The sequence below is a fragment of the Papilio polytes genome, unplaced genomic scaffold (assembly GCF_000836215.1).
Source record: "Papilio polytes unplaced genomic scaffold, Ppol_1.0 DF824169.1, whole genome shotgun sequence".
NCBI classification, from domain to species: Eukaryota; Metazoa; Arthropoda; class Insecta; order Lepidoptera; family Papilionidae; genus Papilio; species Papilio polytes.
Window position 1 is genome coordinate 848154 of NW_013525035.1, and position 16632 is coordinate 864785.

At 34.0% G+C, this 16632-nt stretch overlaps 1 protein-coding gene across 6 annotated transcripts in view; it reads left to right on the forward strand.

Moving 5' to 3' along the window:
* LOC106111416 overlaps positions 1-16632 on the forward strand; it is a 50567-nt gene that overhangs the window by 18247 nt on the left and 15688 nt on the right. Inside the window, exon 1 of one of the 6 annotated variants that reach the window (XM_013293500.1) lies at positions 3323-4209. The exons of the other annotated variants lie outside the window; for them this stretch is intronic. Within the exon in view, the coding sequence (XP_013148954.1) occupies positions 4159-4209 (51 nt within the window). The 5' untranslated portion in view covers positions 3323-4158. Of the gene's footprint in view, positions 1-3322; positions 4210-16632 lie in introns of those variants that run through there. 6 annotated transcript variants of the gene reach the window in all.

Consider the following 16632-nt stretch of genomic DNA (forward strand, 5'->3'; position numbering starts at 1 on the left):
CACTAGCGGCGGAGTTATGCCGTAACACACATAAAAAAAAATAAAAAAAAAAAATATACCGACGAATTGAATACCTCCTTCTTTTGGGAAGTCGGTCAAAAACAGTTACCGTAGAAGTGAGATTTAGGGCCTGCCTCACCAAATTGTAAATTGCCTGATAACAATCCAACGTGTAAAATATGTGATGGAAATATCGGATTTTATACCTTATCTGACAGTGACGTCATTTTTTAGCTATCTGAGCCTCTATAAGCCAGTGGTGGGACAGGGCCTTAAATTCTTATATTCTCTCTATAACCGACTTCAAATCTCATTTGTCAACTTTTTTATTCCTAAACCGTTTTGTCTATATTTGTAAGTAATCTACTTATTTAATTTAGTAAGGCGGGTTTTTTTTTGACCGACTTCCCAAAAGAAGGAGGTACCCAATTCATCTGTATGTTTTTTTTTTATGTGTGTTACGGCATAACTCCGCCGCTAGTGGACCGATTTTGATAATTCTTTTTTTATCCGAAAGGTAATGCTTGCAGGTGGGTCCCATTTATGGAGTCTAAGACTACGATGTAGTTAAATAGTTTAGTTCAAAAACGCGCGACGAAATTTATGGTCATTTTTGCTTTCTTTGCTTACGTAGCCTAAACTATAAGACTTATTTTAAATCAAAGTTTTAAATTATTCAGTACCCTGTTCGATATATTCTGTACTAAAACACAATACAATTTATCCCCGTTAGCAATTTAACATGAATTTGGCACCACCCTCGCCCGTAGCATTTCGTTTGCCAACGTATTTGTCCTGCGGCAACTTTTCACAAAAATTACTTTACTGCTAGAAAATTTGATTCTCGTTTTTGCGTTGTTTTTTAGAATTTTGCTTTTACATGTGTGGTTTGAAATGTTACACTAATTCCCCATATATTAAAAACATACATTTTTTTATTATAGCCCTATGAAGGGGGCTTAAGGACTCCTGTTTTGGGTTTATTTGGGAGAAAGTTTGTGCTCTGAAATATCTAAAAATATCACGACCAAACATTCGTGTGATCAAAATTTTATTTAACTTAACTTAAGCTATAATAATAATTTCGCATTTCTACAAGAATGTTAGAAGAAATATGTATTTTATCGTATCTTTGTATAAAAATATTATAAAACAGCCAAATAATATTTACACAAACTAAATGATTTGGAAATATTAAATCTATAACATTTTCATCACAATAATTCAATAAATAACAAAATCGAGTGGAAAAATTACATGTTACCTTTTTCGTTTTCAGTTGAAGGCGTTTTCAAGGTCATTGACCTCAGATAGCGACGCAATAACCGGAGCACCAATCGCGGCTATATCGAGTTTTTATATTGATTAGGGTTGTCACCGCTTGGAAAATTGAGTCATTCAGAAATGAAAATTCGTTATCATAACTTATTACCGCTATAACTATTAAATTAATATAAATTATGTTTGCTTTTGACATTATCCATACTAATGTTAAAAAGATACATTTGTATTTTTGTATTTTGTATCTTGAAGTATAGTAAATCAGAAAAACAAAAAAAAAATAATTTAAGTTCTTACTACATACCACTCTTTTTTTGGATAGAATTTCGTTGTCCATTTTTAATTCATAATTTTCACTTTAGTTGTATTGTAAAAGTCAAAAATACACTATAATTTTAGCTTAGTTAAGCTTTCTATATAAACTTTATTAATCTAAAGTTCATGTAGAAAGCTTCCTATATTTATATGACAACCCTATCAGGAAGCTTTCATACCACTACAAAAGCTTCCATTTCAATAGCATGACTGCTCTCTATTGATATTAAATTTTATAAAAGCCTCACAGAATAGACATGTGCGTACAAAACTCGTGACATCGCACATTGCTGGCGTTGGGTTGCGGTTGGGCGACCGCCCAGTGCGCTGGACAGTAAAAGGGGGCTACGAATACAGTCTTACCTTTCGTCCTTCCCAATGCTAGTAAAAAAGGGGGTTCATAGATATCTCGCCCAGGACGCTAGTAGCTCTTATACCGATACTTGTCACATGAAACTTTTTAAGAGAACTTAAAGATAATTTACTACGTGATAATTCTCTTCTTATCCATTACTTTGTATCAATCATTATTTTTTAAATCATAATTTTGATATTTGAATAATAAAGTCCCCATTATATCAGCTCGATCTGAAACATAAAATAGTTTTATTTTTTATAGCTTACAGTCTGCCAACGCCATCTAGTTATTAAATCAGGTACTAAAGCAAATCAACAATCTTTTCAAATAGAAACCCAAATGTAATGGAATATACAGTCCTCAATTTAAGAATATGGAAGAAATTATCATCTTTGTCTTTTCGAAGTACTTTTTAAAATCGCTAAATGTATTAATATCGCTAAATGGGAAAACGTTGCCTCATTTTGTGTTACTTGAATTGCTTTTTTCACTTTGTTTATTTTTCTTTCTTCTTATGAATTCTATTAAAAAGATGTGATATAACTTAATAACATTTAGTTGCATATTTTTTTAAATAATCATTGACCTATTTTAATACCAATAGGAATAAAGGTTATATAAGAACGTATTTAACGTATATATACGAACTATGCTATGGGATCATAATAGAAAAAAGTTTAATAAAGCATTGCATTTTAAGTTTCGTAAAAATTTTAAGTTGAATACATCTATTACTAGATGGCGCTACTTGTACTTGTAAAACGAACATTTTAGTTAATAAACACTACACTACACATAAAATTACATGCATTTGTCTACCCCGTTTAATAATATAATGCAATTATTTCTTTCATGTTTTCAATAACAAGGTCACTTTAGTTTGCAAAACCTTATCAGTCCATCGTTCTTAGAACCTCGTAAACCGGTCAATGGTATTTTGGAGGGTTACTCACTATTAACCCGTTCTATGGGGTTGTTTTTTAACATTACGATGGTCAAAATTTATTGCTTTATTGTATAAAAGAAATATGTTAATTGACCAAAACAATTCTTTGGAAAAACAGTTTATTCTAAACACGGAAAAATTTTAGAAAAACGACTGTAATACATCAAAAACTAATGGATTTTAAAACGTATTTCATCTACCGAAAGGTTCATTATCCCTAAATACAAGAAGGTGTATGTTAGTTTTAAAACCTACCCGTGTAGACAGACTTGACTAGGCGTAATATCTAAATATAGTACATCGTAAGGCCGGCCGCTGGCTAGCCGATGCGTGCGCGGGCAGGCCGTGGTATCGATTCCACCACCTGGCGTCACCACACCCGATCCCACCACTCCCAAGCCTACACTCAGCCCCACGTCTAGTCGGCCATCGCCCCGCGACAACGAACCACTTTTATAAACAGCCTTTTAATCGTAAAAAACAAAAAAACAAAATGCGTTCCATTTTTAAATCTGTGATTATGTGTTGCCTTTAACGTTATTTTTAGGTTACATTTGTGACGTAATATTTCAAGTGTTATACGTTTGGAGTTTAAAATACTCAAAACCTAGTTCTTAATTGATACGATTAGATGATTCAGTATGACCCGCTTCATTAAATGACTTTAAATTTCATAATGGACGTTAACGTTTAACGTAAAACTGTTTAATAGCTATAACTAGTTGTAACGTATAACGTTATAAAGGGTTACTTTTACTGTGACATCAATAGGAGATAGAATTATCAGACATCTATCAGATGTAAATCATTCCACTTATCTAGACCCCTGTGATAGAAAGAGATAGCAAATTATGCATCTCGCTTGGCATACTAACCCGATCGAGCGTAATATAGCAATTTTCTTGTCATTCTGTCAGCTGATTCTATGATAACGGTGTGCCGAGGTGTTTAGTTGTGTGAAAAATGTTACCATCTGCATACACAGCGAATTGAACGGGTTATAAGTGAGTCAGAGTCAGTGCTCGGTCGGCGCAATCGCCGTGCGAACGTAAACGATTGCATTTTTCCCAAAAAACGCATATTCGCAGACAACGACCGCGCTTTCTTAAAACGCGTTCCTTTTTCGAATTTCGAACACTTACCGTAGACTAGTTTTTTTTTTTTTTTACGAATCGATTGTGACATCTAAAAAGTTTTTATTTGTTTGTGAAATGGTGTCGTGAATTGATTTGAAAGTTTCTCTCTTTTCTTTCTTACAATGGAAAGAAGCGTTTTGGCTAACACTGCGCACGTCCACTGGGCTTCTGAAGTGAGTATTACAAACATACATATACAGTGGTTTATATTAATTAATGTACAATAAATATTATCTATTTCAAGAATACCTTCATTTATGTTATAATCTGTAAACAAAAATGTATTATTTTATAAGCAACAGACCGACCACAATATTTCCATCAATGAAAAAAATATTTACATACTTAATAATTAAAAACAAACAGTAAGTTACAAACATTTATGTTTTTTTCGTAGACAATTACATTTACAAAAGTGCATGATCGAAATTATCTATACTATACTATATCTGTATTATAATAAATCGTAAACACACACTTCTTTGTTGCCTAAGATATCAGCAATTAGAGCGTATTTTGTAAATAATTCTTTCTTTTATAAGAAGCCCTACATTTACTTCATGCTTTAGGCTATATATTTTCACGCTATTAAACTTAGTTGGTAAATAAATTGGATAAAAGACCTAATGTGGGAAAGAGACCATAAGTTGCTGCCAACATCAAGGAAGCAAGATTGCCATGGTCATCATGTCCTGTCATTTTGACATTTGCAATTGATAAATTGACAAATGTAAACGACAAAATGAAGTTTTTATTACCTGCGGATGAAGCCGCATGGGAACTGCTAGTCATAAAATATTTAAGCAACATATAAGTAGAGGATTTTAAACTTAACTTTAACAGTTAAGTTAGAGATGTAGACAATCCCCTTAAACTTGTACACCGTATCGATTTCGATGTACGTTGAACTCTGACCTTATTTCATAAGGTATATTTCCACTAGGCGTTGGCGTAAATATTACATTAGGAAACTGGTGCAATTTCCTTACTAAACATTAGTTACATAGTTATATATTTAACAATTAACCTCAAAAATGTAATTAGAATAAAAAAAATTAAGGTGACAACCCTAGATATTTATTCATATAATTTCATAATAGTGACAACCCTAACTGAACTAATGAATCCTGAAGGATGAATGTGAATAGAAAAGTATTTTTAGATCTTGACAACCCTTTTGTTATTGATTTATACAAAAAAACCCGAGGGTGTCACTAGATAACTTGGTTATTAGTGTTATAACTTAACGCTGTCTAATCAACAACACTAATACGTAGTAATAATGTTATTTTCTAGCTGTTGCTCGTGACTTCGCCTCCGTGAAATTAAAAGATAATAAATAGCCTATGTTACTCATTGACAACGTAGCTTTATAATGGTGAAAGAATTTTTGAAATCGGCCCAGTAGTTTTTGAGTTACTACAATACATACAAAAATACAAATCTTTCCTCTTCATAGTTTAGAAAAGTACTCGTCATTTTAATGATTATGCCAACCCTATTTAGTGTTTGTTAAAGGAAAATTGCCACAATTTAGACAGTCGCGGTAAACAAGCCAATTAACCTATCCGAACATATTTAGATACTAGCTGTCGCCCGCGACTCCATCCTCGTGGAACAAAAAACAAAAGTAAGTAGCCTATGTTTTCTTCCAGACTAACCTCTACATCTATACCAAATTTCGTCGAAATCCGTTCAGCTGTTTTGGCTACAAACTCTTAAAACATCCATCCATGTAAACTTTCGCATTTATAATATTAGTATGAATATGATTTTACTCACAGATATATTACCTTTCTAATGTATTTGTGATAACTTTTATTATAGTCTATTTTATTACAAGTAGTGCGAAAATGCCAAAAAAATGACAAAATGGCCGACTGTAATCGTAATTCTTGCGTTTCATTACTTCTGTTGGTTGTATAGTTTCTGTGCAACGTGTTTGTGCAAAAACTGACCGAGCTAGCGACCTCGTAGATCGATTTGCTACACCAAACCTTAATGCATTATATTAAAGTCGTTTTTCGAATGTTTTGAGACAGTTGTGGTCAACATTTTACGACAATCGGCTAAGCATTTTCATTGTACGTGTTAACACTTGATTGTGTTTACTCGGCCAAGGACAATATTCGTGTTTATTGTTTTAACGTCACGAAAACATTTCTCGAAATTGATATTACATTGTGTAGTCTATACATATAATAAAACTAGCTGTTCCCGTGCGGCTTCATCCACATGAGATTGTGAAAATTTTATTTGTCAAATTATCAATAGCAAATGTCAAAATGACATGACATGACAAACGTTGGCAATTTTTTATTCTTGATGTTGGCAGCAACTTATGGTCTCTTTCCGACATTAGGGTTTTTATCCATAATATTTACCCCCTAAGTTTATGGCGTGAAAATATGTAGCCTAGAGCATGACGTAAGTGTAGGGCTTTTTATCAAAAGAAGAAATATTTATAAATATGCGGTAATTGCTGACATCTTAGGCAACAAAGAAGTGTGTGTTTACGCTTTATTATAATAGTATATATTGAATTATCTGTGTGTAATATTGAGATAAAATTGTCAACGTAACGGCATTGCTCTTTACGAAAAACATATATCTACTTTATGTATGTTTTGTGTCTGTATATCCACAAGGCGGTTGTTCCGGGTAATCCCGGAAACCGGGACCGACTATGACGGGATTTTAACAGGAACTTAGCTGACATACTGGAGAATATTACAGACTACTTTATTTTCAATTCCGGGCTGAGTAGGTTGGCGACCGCTAACCTTTTCTTACTAATATTATAAATGCGAAAGTTTAGATGGATGGATGGATAGATGGATGGATGTTTGTTAGAGTTTATTGCCTAAACGGCTGCACGGATTTCGATGAAATTTGGTATAGATTTAGAGGATAGTCTGGAAGAACACATAGGGTACTCACTTTTGTTATTTTTAATTCCACGAGAACGAAGTCGCGGGCGAAAGCTAGTAATATTATAAATGCGAAAGTTTAGATGGATAGATGTTTGTTAGAGTTTGCAGCCTAAACGGCTGAACGGATTTCGATGAAATTTGGTATAGATGTAGAGCATAGTCTGTAAGAACACATAGGTTACTTACTTTTTATTAACACCACGCGGACGGAGTCGCACGCGAAAGCTATGCAAATAATCTCTCTTATAATAAAAGAAAGTCGTTTTATATTAGAAAGTTTAATAACACAGGAAGTATTTTTTCGCAATCTTAAGACAATCAGTTTCTTAACTATCATACGTAATCCATGACGAATTAGAATCCATTAAATGGATATAGTATAGATTCCATACAATGGATTCTACGACATCCGTCTGTATCCGAATACAGATGGATTGTGACTGGCTGAAAATAATTTTTGCTTAACTTTTTTTTAGCAAAGACTTTTTTATTCTGCCAGTCATTACAATAGGAGTTCTTTGTTTTTTTTTTTAATAATCTGCCATAAAATATAATAACAACATTGTTGCCTAATATACAATATGAAAACACCTGAGGACGCTTCAATCGTCTTTTATATTAACTACATCAATTTTAACACGCAAAGACAATTAAAAAATGTTCCGCAAAATGTGGGAATTTATATTTCTGGTAATATTACTCGTGTATAATAGTGATGGTCTTTCTTAAAAAAAGACTAGATCTATCAAACTTGGAAAAAAAGCAGAAAAAATCGAGTATGAGCTAGTGGAAATTTGTTTTAACAACTTTTCCTACAATTCTGTTTCGATCCATCAAACACGTATCTGTCTACTTAATATAGCAACGCAAGCGTGAAGATAAGACAGATAATTACTAACGCGAACAATCAAGCAAAAAGATAGCTACGGTTTTAGTGGCTTTCTAGTCTAGACAATTTTCTCGGACTTTTATTCCATGATACACGACATTATATTAACTAGCTGTCACCCGCGACTGCACCTGCGCGGAATTAAAAAAAAATAGCCTATGTGTTCTACAAGACTATTATCCATATCTAAGCAAAATTCCATCAAGATCTGATTAGGAGTTTAGGCTACAAACTCTAAGAAACATCCATCTATCCATCCACCTAAACTATTACTTACTGCGTTGGCGCAGCGACCCAAAGTGGGTCTTGACCTAAACTAAACTATTGCATTAACAAATTTTCAAAAGCTATGTTAAGTATCTAGTCATTACTATATATAATAAAGTATAGTTTACAATATTAATATAACTTTTTTTCCCCGTGGAATTAAAATAAAAAAGTATCAAGCCTGTGTTCTTCCAGACTGTACAAATTTACCAAGTTTCATTGACATTCCTTCAGCCGTTTTTGCTACAAACTCTAACAAACATCCATCCATCTAAACTTTCGCATTTATAACATTAGTAAGATAATGACTTTGATTTTATTAAATAAATTTTATATCGATATTTTAAGGTAAATCCCTACCTACCACGTTTCCCACACGTTTGTTTCGTTAGGGATGTGAAACGTCTGGGAAAAATCCGATCTCTCCCACGTTCTGTGATCGTTACAACACAATACTTGTACTGTCACCGACAGATTGGGAACTACGAATGTTTAAAATTTTACTGTAAAATATAAACATTAATTTGTATATTCATTATTAAATATGTTATATGTAATTAAGTAATGGATTTAATTCATATTTTTAAATTAAAAGACAGACTTGGTTGTCTAGTACATTAGTATTACAATAAAAATATTTAAAAGATAAATAAATATTGATAAAATTAAATTTTGTTAGAATTCCTTAAGTTGTCGATTTGACCTTTTATTTTCGGTTAGTAATATTAGAAACTGACTATATTTGTAATGTTAAAGTAACATAATATACACACAAGTATCTCATTAGAAATATGTGTACATACAATATGTAGGTCCTTTTGTATGTTGAAACAAAACATGAAACATGATACACATAACGGCATGAAAGCCTTTTATGGCCACCCATTTACACAACATTTATTATTCACTGTACCTACTAAAGTACACTGTACCTACTAAAGTACACTGTACTAATAAAGTACGAAAACAAATGAACGTTATAATGATAGCGAAAGGTATAAGACGCGTTCAATCTATACTATTATAATAAAGCGTAAACACACACTTCTTTGTTGCCTAAGATCTCAGCAATTACAGCATATTTTTGAAAAATGATTTTCTTAATAAAAAGCCCTACACTAGCCTCACGCTTTAAGTTATATATTTTAACGCCATTAAACTTTGGGGTAAATTTTTGGACAAAAACCCTAATGTGGAAAAGAGACCATAAGTTGCTGCCAACATCAAAGAAGCAAGGTTGTCATCATGTCATTTTGACGTTTGTAATTGATAATTTGACAAATGTAAACAGAAAGAATAAAATTTTCATAATTTTATGCGGATGAAGTCGCACGGGAACAGCTAGTTTTGAATATGGAATTTGAATTTAAACGCATATTTCACAGCTGTTTATACACGTATGTAAATATGACATATGAATATCGTGTTTCTTTTGCAAATAACTTCAAAGATTATTAGAAAGCAAGACGTCTGACGCGGCACTTCTTCCGAGTGTTGGTTCTGCAAACCATATAGGTCACAATAAGTGCCCGCTTTAGGTCTAGGCTAGGGTCATGCATAGACTAGGGTTCTTATATCACGTAAATTATAGCGAAGCGACCCTTTGCTTTACACTTCGCCTTAAACAGTGGTAGGTCGGTGAAATACCACGACCACACAGACAGTGAAGTGGGAAAATTTCGCGTTTCATCTGATCAGTGTGTTCCACCCTTTTCTTATAAGGTAAGGATTGGATGAGAATATGAATTTGACACATGAAGGTTTTTTCGAATTTTTTATCCCCTAAATTTAATAGCGTAAAAATTTATAGCCTAAAGCGTGACGTTAAATAGGGCTTTTTACTAAAAAAAAAAGAATTTTTAAAAAATATGCAGTGGTTGCCCACATTCTACGCCACAGAATAGTATGTTACGCTTTATTATAATATAGATAGCTAATAAATGCGATTGAAGCGCTCCCTGAAGGTTTTCCGTTTTAAAAATTGTGCAATGAGTTTATTTCGGCTGCGGTTAGTATTAGTCCATATAAAAAATGTTGATTCACAAAAAAGTCTTATTTCTAAGTACCGCTACGTCCGTAGCAAATCGGACAACGGCCGCGCGACGAAATCAATTTGCTATGTGATTTAAAATCGATAGAGAATAATTAATTTTATAATTAAAAAAGTTAATTATTTAAAAATTTAATGCTATTAGTAAAGAAGTAACTGAAGGGGAGATTTTTTAAAGACTTTCTATAAGGAGACAATATAAACAAAATTTTACACCTTTGTAATGTGGCGAAATCGATTAGGTAGATTGGTAATCCGTTATTCGTCAATAAAACACTTCAACACACGGTTGTTTATGGTTATTTAGACAGTACCTTAAGCAAATTATATCTTAGTCTATGCTACTATAACGTACTTAAGGAGAGAATAAGGGCCTGTCCCACCAAATTGTAAATTGTCTGAGCAATCCAACGCGTAAAACACGTGATGGCAATATCGGATTTTATTACCGTATCTGACAGTGACGTCATTTTTAAACTATCTGAGCCTCTTTCAGTGGTAGGATAGGCCCTTAGTCCGGTATTTAGAAGGTTATCTTTTAATCTCCTAAAAAAATGTGGAAAAACAATTGGAAGACAATGCAACGCTTGAGAAACGCCGTTACAGCCTTATTGCGACCTTAGCTTGTCCCGGATGTACAACAATAGAACCTTATCGCGATGTTGCCTACTTTCAGTGAGATAGGGTTGCCAGCTATGAGAAATAAATTGTGAAAAACCACTAGACATATAGTGTTCACCAAAGCTTTTTGAAAAAAATGCTTTTTTAGCCGCCTCTATTTGAATTATCAGACTTAAAGTGGATTCCGTTATTTCTTTTCGTTGTCCAGAAGTCAAGGGTATAACAGTGTTCTTTTTATTCTTGTTTACGGCCATTGTAATTTGAGTTCGTACATTTCTTGAATGTTGACAACCCTAGGGACACTGTAATAATACATTTTTTGCTCATTTCTTGCTGTATTCAGTTCTTATTGTGCTATTTGTATACGGTCAAGGTTATCGTAAATGTTTCGTGGACATTGAGACCACACAATGGAAGCTTTCAAGCACTAAATAGTCATTTAATACGTTTCTATGATGGTTTACTTAAAAATAAAATAAAAAAAGAAAAAATATAATAATGTTTAATCCTTGTCAAGGGGCCGTCCATAAATTACGTCGTCGATTTTTTCAGTCTTTGGACCTCCCCCCCCTACAATCATCCTATCGTCATTTCTTAATGTCCCCCGCCCCCCTACTCCCAAAGTTGACGTCATTAGTTTGACGAAATTAAAACATTGCAGATTTGAGAAAAATAGGGTCTTATATGATTCAAACACTTGGTTATAGAGTCACCTTTATTATTTTTACTTGTATGTTTATTATGAGTTATTTTAGTATTGTACGCGCCTTAGCCGCCTCTCACATTTGCAGTCTCACTTACTAGGTGTGCTGGAAGAAATTTATTTTTAGAAATAATATTTTTGTACGTGAACAATAAACCATAAATAAATAAGAATGACGTCAATTTCGAAACACCCCCCCTCCTATCTATCATTTACCGTCATCCGCAGACTGACCCCCCCCCCCCCTAATTTAGAATGCTGACTGGATTGGGTCCTCGCTCAGCTATAAATACTTGTAATATGGTCTTATTAAAAGGCAAATTTTCAAAATGATTCCGGCAAGTTTTCGGGCACTTTGATTCCTATGAGATTATATATGTGGGTGCCCACATTCGATTTTTGAATATGCGACTAAACAGTTGAATCGACTGCAAAACAATCGACAATCGCACAACCGTTGCACGATTGTTTAGACAAATGTGTACGACCGCTTTTATAGTCTGTTCTTGATGGTATTTACACACCAGGATTTTAGATCCTTCTAGAATCATATATCGTCTTAAAATAAACGCAACTGTAGTATCTCTGGTATTGCGGATTAATGAACGTAATTGATTACTTTGTAAACTTATCTTAACAAATACTACTTCCAATAAAATTATACTAATATTATAAATGCGAAAGTTACGATGGACGGATGGATGTTTGTTAGCGTTTGTAGCCTAAACGGCTGAACGGATCTCCATGAAATTTAGCACAGGTTTGGAGCATAGTTTAAAAGAACACATAAGTTACTTTTTATCCCGGGAATAGTTACGGTTCCCGTGGGATTTATTAATTTAGCTTTTTGATGTTTACTCGATCATTCTGCAACGGTTCAACATATCTTATTGAAATTTATCACAGATATTGCGGGCCACCAAATTTGCGATTGAAAGGATATTGCATGTGGCTGAGATGTGTATGTTAAGATGGATGTGTGGTGTGACAAGAATGGATAAAGTTAAGAATGTGTACATTAGAGGAAGTTTGAAAGTAGCAGAAGGTTAGCGTGGTATGGAGATATGCGACGAGACGATGAGGACATAAACCTGGAAGTGATATGAATATGGATGGCTACAAAGGAAGAGGAAGACCGAAGAAAGTATAGATGGATTGTGTGAAAGAGGATATGCTTAAGAAAGGAGTGGATTCAGATATTACGGCTGATAGAGATGTATGGAAGAGCACCTACTGTGCCGACCCTCCGTAAGAGATAAGGGCAAGTGGATGATGATGATGATGATGATTTATCACAGATATAAAATAAAGTCTGGAATACACATGGGATAAGGTTCATCCCTGAGAAATGTTCCGTTCCCGATGGATACGTAGCTTTTTGTTATTTATATACTTCGTATGTTTTCTAATACCACGCGGACGAAGGCATCAGCTAGTGTTTCATATTAAAAAGAAAATAATCGTTATTTCTTTAGCATTTAGACTTCTTAGAAATAGAAGAATAAAACTATCATTGACATCATCGCTCTTTTACAAAGTACTTCAAATAAAAAAGATAAGAAACAAATTGCCGGACAATGAGTTGTCAGATATCTTGATAAGAAGAAAAGTATACGTCCAATATTTGACCAAACATTCGGTATATTTGGACAAATGTTCGACCAATGAAATGGAAAAAGGTTACCTTTGAACGGATATTTGAGCAAATGGTTGATCATTTGCGAAGCCATTACAAGTAATGTGGCGATTTGTTAGGAATGAAAGGTATACCAACTATGTTTGATGTTGTTTTACATACTTAGTTTATATTTTATACTTAAAATGTTAGGTTGTACCTTTATAGGGTTTCTGATTGTTTATTATATTGGTTGACTAGCTGTTCCCATGCGACTTCATCCGCATAAAATTATAAAAATCTCGTTGTATTATTCACATTTGCCAAATTATCAATTGCAAATGTCAAAATGACATGACATGATGTCAAATCATGGCAACCTTCATCTGGTGCGGCGGGCCGAAATGCACCCCCAATGTTTCCACCAGTGCGTGGCAGGTCTTTCTAGACCCACCAGCACTAGGATAGATTAAATTACTATAATAATAAAATAAAACTTGAGGCCAAGACCCACTTTGGGTCGCTGCGCCAACGCAGTAAGTAATAATAAAATGAAACCCTTAGTTACGTTTCATATTATCCCTCCGTTTTACACGTTTCAAACACAATTTTAGCGAGTGATATAGACAATAGTAAGAGCGCGGACACCTTTCACTAAACTATCGCACGACTATTTTGTCGCGCTTTGATTTCTATGAGCTTATATGCAGGTATAGTACTCGATTTTTAGTTGTGTAACTAAACAGTTGAAGGCTGTGAAACAATTGACAATCGCTTACCAGTTGTGCGATAGTTTAGTCAAAGGTGTGCGCACGCTCTAATAGAAGTTACTTGGATCGATTCAATATTAAGCCGTAGTCGGATCTTGTCGGATGAGTTCGTACGATTCGGATATATGAAAGGTTATTGCGGTCGGAGGGCGGCCGCGAAATTGCCCGCCGCGACGGCGCGACGCCTCGCCGAATAGTGATGGGAACGAACTTTGTCGATAAAATTCTTTAATAGCAGTTTTCTTCGATGATTTTGATTTTCATATTTTAATATTAAAATTTTAAAGCAATGTATTCGTTAAAATTCTTATTTTATTCCTCTTTTAATCTGATTTACTAAGCTTGTATAATAAATTGCTTTTAATATACTTACAGTAGCTTATTATTCTATTTCAAGTTACTATACATTATATAAATTTTACTTAATTGCTTAGACGATGGCTATTTATTTAATATGATCTTTATTGTACTAAGATAACTTAAAGTTTAACCAATTAAAAATTAAAAATTAAACAACAAAACGACATTGACGCAAAACATTAATATGATATTCCAAACAAAAAAGCCTCTGCCATTATTAATAACTCCGCGTTGTATACAAAAGGCTTTGTTCTTTCAATCTCACAGATTGTCTTACTTTAGAGTGACAGAAAAATAACGCTAAGATTTACGCGACCTCGGGTGTAGATTTTCTTCCATATACTTTCGCTTTTGTCTTACATTTCGTCACTACATTCGTGTGTTTTGTCGTAATTGATATATGTCACTTTCTATTCGATTTAGAATAATAGTAGGCCAGTTACATAAGTTATTGTATCGAGTTTTAATAGCTGGCAAGAGTTTTATGACGTAAGTTTATGTTCTTTCCTCTACAAACGATTTATTTGAGCTAGGAACATTAGAAAATGTCGTCGCGTTTTACATTAAAGATACGAAAGATACAATCTTACATTTTTTTATAACATAAGATGGCAAACGAGCAAGCGGCCACCTGAATCCGCCAAAATGGCGAAGTGACCGCTGCCCAGAAACATCTGCAATTGCAGATGCGTCGCCTACCCTTATCCGACGGAGGATGAGACGCACATAAAGAGGATATTTCCTCTTAATATGCATCTCCTCCATCGTCAAATCCACTTCCCCTTCCCATCCTCTCATAAGAAAAGGGTGGTAAAGAGAAAGGGACTTAAATTAGGCCTCCGGCACCACACTCATCACACGAAACACGGCATTGGTTCCATTTCACGCCTGTCTTCTGTGTGGTCGTGGTATTACACCGGGCGTGCCGGCCCTGCAGTGCTAAGATGTTAAAGCGGGCACTACCACTGTTAGGTTTCGCATTTATAATATTACTTCTAACTAATATTATAAATGCGAAAGTTTAGATGGATGGATGGATGTTTGTTAGAGTTTGTAGCCTAAACGGCTGAGAGATCTGGATGAAGTTTGGCATAGATGTAGCACATAGTCTGGGAGAACACATAGGCTGCTCATTTTTGTTTTTTAAATTCCACACCGACGGAGTTGCGGGCGAAAGCATGTATAATTGTCCAAATTACGAAATCGTTTTCGTTTCTCTCACATTTTTTTAAATTATACGAGATATCTTTATTTTCAATATATTAGTATCACCGTAAGCAAATTTTCATAGGTATAAGTATAAATGTTGTATGTATGAGGTCACTTACTTTACGTAGCGCCTATCGATCCGGGAACACGGTCGCCAGAAGAAAGTCCCGTCTCCCTTTCCACCCACCATGCCCCTCTGTGGCGCCTACACGCAATAAACGCTAAGTAATGTGTAATTGATATCGAGGTATATGCTAACTATTATTCTATTCAATTGTCACGTGGTAATTACAACATACTATGATTTCAACACATTGTAAGTATTGACAGATATATTTAAGTTAATCTTTTTAATTAGAAGGATTGAGAGAAAAAAAATTACTAATAACATCAAGGGCCTGTTCCACCAAATTATAAATTGTCTGATAACAATCCAAATTGTAAAGTAATTGATGGAAATATCGGTTTTTGTTAAAGGTAACTCAGATCATCAGGTCATCCTTATGACAGTGACATTGTTTTTATGCTATCTCAGCCTCTATCAGCCAGTGGGACAGGCCCTAAGAATTAAAATTATAGGTGAACAGTTTTCGTATCAAGTTACATTTCTGTACCTTGTAATACAGTTAAGTGAAGCGAAATTGTTAGATTACGGTGAAACCTTTTAGTGGTTAAAGTTTTAGGTGCTACAAGAGAAACTTTATACTTCTATCCTTAGCGTTTCGGTTCAAAACATGCGTTTTATGACTTTGATCTGTTTAGAACGAGTTTTGTTACTACAGATTCTGTTGTTTTAGAGATTTAGCAGAACAAATTATCAGGGTTTATACTATACTAGCTAGGGATTAAAAGGTGAATCTATACTAATATAATAAAGCGTAAACACACACTTATCGTGGCGTAGGATGTCAGCAAACACAGCAGGTTTTTGAATAATTCTTTCTTTAATAAATAGCCCTACACTTACAACACACTTTAGACTACATATTTCCACGCTATTAAACTCAGGGGGTAAATAAATTGTTAAAAACCTTAATATGGGAAAGGGACCATAAACTACAAGCTGCCAACATTAAGGAAACTAGGTTAATATGGTAACGGTAATTTTGAAATTTTTAATTGAAATTTTGAGAAATGTAAACAAAAAAATAAACTTTTTATAATTCCTTGAGGATGAAG